Source organism: Echinops telfairi, unplaced genomic scaffold (genome assembly GCF_000313985.2).
Source record: "Echinops telfairi isolate 266 unplaced genomic scaffold, ASM31398v2 ScPeMD7_7469;HRSCAF=8507_1, whole genome shotgun sequence".
Taxonomy (NCBI): Eukaryota; Metazoa; Chordata; class Mammalia; order Afrosoricida; family Tenrecidae; genus Echinops; species Echinops telfairi.
In genome coordinates, this window is record NW_022111373.1 from 3,991,486 (window position 1) to 3,997,499 (window position 6,014).

The following is a 6,014-nucleotide window of genomic DNA, read 5'->3' on the forward strand; positions in this document are numbered from 1 at the left end:
CCATGTGGGCTTTGTTGCTTCTGAGCTTGATGGCCGCTTGATTACCTTCAAGCCTTTAAGACCCCAGACACTATACTTTTTGACAGCCGGGCACCATCAACTCTCTCTCTTTCTCTCCTTTTTTTTTTGCAATTTCTATTCTTAGTTTTTTTATTCATGGTTTGAGGCTACTGATAATGAAAGTCCAGATAATGAAAATGTTTTCTTTTTTTCTTTAGGTTTCTGTATCAAAATGTTCTACATTAAGCCCATTAAGTATAAAGGCGCTATCAAGAAGGGAGAGCGGCTGGGCACACTCCTGCCCTTGCAGAAGGTGTACCCTGGCATACAATCTCACGTGCATGTGGAGAACTGCGATGGCACTGACCCTACCTCGTACCTGTGAATGAAGGTGAAGGCCAGGTCATCCAACGACAAAGTTATCTTCTCAGTGACTTGGATTCATGTGCTGATTTTCAAGAAGTTGGTATTCGATTAAAAAATATGAGTGCAAGAAAGCAAGCAGCATTTTGATTTTCAACTGTCACTTTGTTTAATGTTTAATTGCAACAAATATATATACATATACACACAACATTTATCATTTAACAATTCTTACATGTATATTTCCATGTTAATCATCCCTTTGATGTGGTAACCACGATCTTGCATGATGGTGCTTACAGTGTGACAGACTAAGCCGATACTCATCATATAGGTACACTGGCACTGGCACATTACAGTGACACTAAGTGCCACAAAGAAAAGTCATGGAGTGCTGATAGAGGCAGCCTATGTAATGGAGAACTGCCTTATGAGAGGGGAAATGGGCCACACATCACAGCAGGCTTGTCTACAGGAAGTGGCAGCTTGAGAAGGGATCAGAGAGAACAAAGCAAGTATTTTAAGCATAGAGAACAACATGCACACCGATGCCCCGTGACTGGAAGATGCTCAGAAAACAGGGTCTTGAAGGGCTCTGCAGGCCTTTAACGACTATGCATATCTTCCTTCTTAGAGGTAGCTACCGAAGAGTGATAACTGTCCCTGAGAAAATCAGGGGATCACTTGTGCAAAGGATCTGATACTATTCTTGATACACAGTAGTAGGTCAGTGAATGCTGACTTCCCTGCACAAGTCATCGTTTTATCTAGATCATGCAGTGAATTAATTCATAACCAGGGTGTGTACCTTTACAAAATCAATTATTATTTCATTTTAGCTGAGTGCCCATGTTCCACCCTTAATACAATGAAGCAGCACTCAAAGTACATTAGAAATTAGAAGTTGTTTATTAACACACAAGACAGTCCTCTTTAGTGCTAAGCACTTGGTAAATATATTAAGACTAGCTTCTGTATCTCTATTTGGGTTTTGCTTGGGTTTTCATACTGCATATTTTATAAAATATACTCATACCAAGATGAAATAGCAGCCTTAAGATAGTCTAAAGGGATAAAATAAATGATATAACAGGATGCTCAGTATTAGAAATCTTATGTAAGCAAGAGAAAGTAAACGCCTTCCGGGAGTCCAGGGCTCCCCCAGAATCCACTTGCAGTTTGTAGCCCATCAATTCTGTAATCTACACACGGCGTCTCCCTATTCAGGGAGGCTTGTAGCCTTTCAAATTCCTCATCGTTTTGTCCCCCAAAATGTTTCTGTAGCGAGCTATGATGACAGTTTGCAGACTATAAAATATTGACCAAAAACATTTCGACAACGCATCTAACATTCACATTTGCATAGACAAGAAGGAACAGATTCATCTTGGTTAATAATAATAATGATAAGGGAAGAATCTTTGGTTGCAAATTACCAGAGAGGCATCACATCAGGGAACCACGTTCTCCCAAGATACTTAGAGACTTCGGTGGCCACGTCATCCAGGCTATAGCCATCGTCATCGGGGATCAAAACGTCTTCCATGACAGAGAGCTGGGTCAGCCTTGGCCCACAGAGTCGGACAAATTCAACCAGCGCACCGCAGCTCAGTTCACATTCACTGAGGCCCACGGCTGCTAGGTTCTTACAGCGTTCGGCAATACAAATAAGTTCATTATCAAGAGGCTGGACGCCATTCGCACAGACCACTAATTCAATTAGTCGTGGGCAGTGAAGCCCGATGCGTCCCAGAACGGCTTTGCTGACGGAGCAACAGAAGTAAAGGTGAGTGACCGGGATTTCTTCTCGGAAGAAGGTCTCGTACTGCCCCTCGTACAGGAAGAAGTACATCACGACATGGACCCCAGGGGAGTGCTTGGTGAGCGCGTCCCAGCTTTGTTTCTTAATCGTGTGAAAGGGGAGCTGACCGGGGTCTTCACTCACAACGTCCACGCGCAGATGCTCCAGGGTAACGTGAGTCTCGCTGGACAGCGCCAGGAGAAGTTCATCGCTGAGGATGTAATAATTCAAGGCTAGTTCTCTGAGGTCTTGACAGTGATCAGCTACACAGAGGATGCCTGGGGGAAGCATGGGTGGGGGTGGGGAATTCGTAAGACTGGAGATTCATTCCGACGAAAACTATGAAATCTCATACATTTACATGTGGTATTATCTGCTGAAAGAGACATCTAACAGTTTCTGAGGAGATAGACGAGGCGTATGTATGTCTGTAAGAGGGGGCTTTAGAAAGTTCACAGGGAAGATTCCATTATTTTTTATGAGGAGGGCTTTGAAAAGTTCATGAGAAAATTCCGTATCTTTTCATTCCGTTTTCTCATGAACTCTTTGAAACCCCTTCATGCCATTAAAACACGTTCATGACAAGCCATCCAAACTGTCTTGTTTTTAAGACTGCCTATGGGAAATGATTTCATAAACTATGTTTCTTAAGTATGCGATTGGAAAAAAAAAAAAGTATGCGATTGGGTCAGTCACCTAATCTGGGGTCAATTTAAGGATTAAGAGTGTGGGGGTGGAGTCTAGCTTGTCAGTCAGATCATATAGCCAATGAGACTTCTGGGTGGGCATGGCCTTCTCCTGAGAATTCTGGGAAATCTGGTACTTCCTTCTTGGAGGTGGAAGACACCTCTCTGTCTATACCACTCCCTGGGAGACATTGCAGAAGACAAGCCACATGGACACAACCAGACCCTGGAAGCCAGAGAAGCCACAGAGAGACCCCTGCCAGCGCTATGTTTCCAATGACACTGGATGCAAAGACTTTCTACCCACTGGCCTGTGCCCTTCTGCATTCAGCATCATTGCATGTGTTTCGTGAGTCTGAAGAGGACTTTATAGATTGATATCAGAAACATGGGTTAATATCAGACTTAAGGACTTGATCTGCACTGGGCTGGGATATTTCCTCAATGTTCAATTGCTCTTGTATATAAACCTCTCCCTTATATACATATGCATGTTTGTGAATTTGTTTCTCTAGTCTACCCAGACTAACACAGCGATTTTCAACAAGAAACTAAATTGTTACTATTTACTGTAAATAAAAAGTAATACTAATTCAGCCTTCCCAAGTTCAGACTTACCATCGGATGAAACATGAGGACAACTGCTCATCTTCAGGAGTCTGAGAGTGTCACTGTTATTGGCCACGAGAATCTTTAAGGAAGGGTCATCCACTGGCGTGTCTTCAATTTTGATGGAGGATAGCGATTTGGAGTTGACAAAAACCACGGTGAGAGCTGACACAAAATGAGACTTACAAAAGACAAAAAAAAAAAGGAAAGAAAACATAATTTTCAAATCTACAATCTAATCCAACACTCCTTTCAAGCAGCATCAATGGGTGGTAATAATAGCAAAGTACCAGCAACCAACAGATCACTGCTTTTCACAGCAGGCTCAAGCCACAGAAAACATTTTATAACAAAGAATCGTTAGATATGCTTAGATGTTTTTAATTGGCAAGTGGAATGATGGAAGAGAATTCTCCAAGGTTTCACCCAACGCTGCTTCTGTTTCTTTTCGCTCTCAAGGATTTGCTTTTCAATGCTAAAGGGGTGCGATTATATCTTGTAAAACAGGGGTTGGCAAGCTCTGCAGTAAATACCAGCCCACTTTATTTATTTACTTCTTTAAGTAGAAAACAAATATTTTGTGACATGTGAAAATTATATGAAGCTCAAATTCCTGTGTCCATAATGAAAGTTTGATTTGAAACAGCCACGCCCATTCATTTCTGTATTGCCTGTCTTCCTTGGAGGCACGCATGGTTCAGCTGCCAACCAAAAGCCCAGCGGTTCTGATGCACCAGCTGCCTTGCAGGACAAAGATGCTGCAGGCGGCTTCCAAGAAGATGGGAAGCTTACGGGCGCTTCTACTTGTCGCATCAGGTCGCTGAGCTGGAAGTCACCTTGACGGCAGGGATTTAGAGTGGTTTTTACAGGGACAGAACTGAGTCGTTGTGGCACATTATATACAAAGCCAGAAGTCTGGACCAAATTTTGACCTCTGCCTGATAATATATAGAACTTTTTATGTTTGGGTTTGTTGTTTTTTTTTTCCCTCTTGTTATTTTCAGCACATGGTCAATCAATATTTACTGAAGTGAATGAATACATGATTTCACATCTTTAGTGACATGCTTTTGCTAGTAAATTATCTGTAGAATGTAAACCCAAATTTCTATACACTTGGAGGACTGACAAACTAAAGCTTATTTTAATAGTTTGGCCACAAAAATGCAAGGTTTTTTGGCAAAGAGGGGAAAACCTGCAAATCAAATCCATTTGTGATCACTTTTCCTTCTTTAAAATCAATTTATACTCTACCAGGGAGCCAACTGTCCCTATTAGAATGACTATCTATGCTAATTAATTCTTTTCAAATGTTACTGATTCACATTAATAATAAAAATAAATCACAGATTGTGGAAAACGACACGAGTTTAGCAAATGGGACCTCTCCTTCTCCTTTGCTTAGGAAGTACCAAGCTTCACTTTCCTTTTAAGCAACTCTCAATCAAATGCAGGATGGGTTCGTATTTCATTTGTAAAACAATATAGTTCATGCTTTATGCTTGTCATACTGCTTGCATTTTTACCTTATTGCTCTGCTACAGTGGGGGGAAAGTGAGGCCCAAAGAAATCCACAACCATCCCGGAAGCCCTAGAATTCCTGTGACCGTGGAGGCCAAGTTTTCAACGAAGGCTGCTGATTCCTGGTGCCTTGCTCTGGTGGCTGCACCTGCTACCCTACAAGTTGGCACTGGAAGCTCATGCGCCACACTAGAGACAGCGTTGAGGATCTGAGAAGAATTTCAGACTAATCTGATGTTATGGTTGATGAACAAGGAAATCGCTATTTAGAAGTAGTATGCATTCATTTGATCACTTATAATACTCTAATCCCCCAGTGACCCATTTCTCTCCCAGCTTATCTCTTAAAAAGATAAACAGGCTAACAGGAATACTTGCTAAATGACAGCCATGACCCAGACTGTGAAAGAGAAAATGCAGTGATTTCTTTATCCTCGTCCATAGGAAAGTTTCCGCCAGCCAGTTTACCAACAATGACATTGATGGTTAGTGTACATCAGGCACGATTCTAATGGTAGGTCAATAAGGGTACACAGAATGGACACAACCCTGCCCTTCTAGGAGCTGATGTGTTGGTCTGAGGGGAAGACAGTAGGCATGCTAAACAAACTAATTGATTCTTTCAGGTACCAATGAATGATATAAAAACGGACAACATATGGTAATAGAGCAGAGATTAATTGGGGTAGGGCAGCTGTTTAGCAAAATTTGGCTAAGGAAGGCCTCTCTGGGAGGGTCTTTAGAAGACAAAGTCTAAGTGAAGACAAGATATTTACTAATTTCTGTGGTAGGAATTGCTGGTGGCCTCCTAACAGTCATTATCCTTTTTTCAGTAGATTAGTCTTCTCCTCCAGTGGACTAGTCTTCTCCTGTATACCAGTCTTCTTCTCCGGTAGACCAGTCTGCTCTTCAGTGGACCAGTCTTCTCTCCAGTGGACCAGTCTTCTCCAGTAGATGAGTCTTCTCTCCTATAGACCAGTCTGCTCTTCAGTGGACCAGTCTTCTCTCCAGTGGGCCAGTCTTCTCTCCAGTGG

At 42.1% G+C, this 6,014-nt stretch overlaps 2 protein-coding genes across 2 annotated transcripts in view; one reads left to right on the forward strand and one right to left on the reverse strand.

Moving 5' to 3' along the window:
* The window catches only part of LECT2 (leukocyte cell derived chemotaxin 2), a 21,713-nt gene extending 21,206 nt beyond the window's left edge, over positions 1-507 (forward strand). Inside the window, exon 4 of the mRNA XM_045285395.1 lies at positions 219-507. Coding sequence (XP_045141330.1) covers positions 219-385 — 167 coding nt within the window. The 3' untranslated portion in view covers positions 386-507. The remainder of the gene's footprint in view (positions 1-218) is intronic.
* FBXL21P (F-box and leucine rich repeat protein 21) overlaps positions 508-6,014 on the reverse strand; it is a 22,038-nt gene continuing 16,531 nt past the window's right edge. Inside the window, exons 4-5 of the mRNA XM_004696626.2 lie at positions 3,469-3,640; positions 508-2,442 (exon numbers count right to left, since the gene is read on the reverse strand). Of these exons, the coding sequence (XP_004696683.1) occupies positions 1,796-2,442; positions 3,469-3,640 (819 nt within the window). The 3' untranslated portion in view covers positions 508-1,795. The remainder of the gene's footprint in view (positions 2,443-3,468; positions 3,641-6,014) is intronic.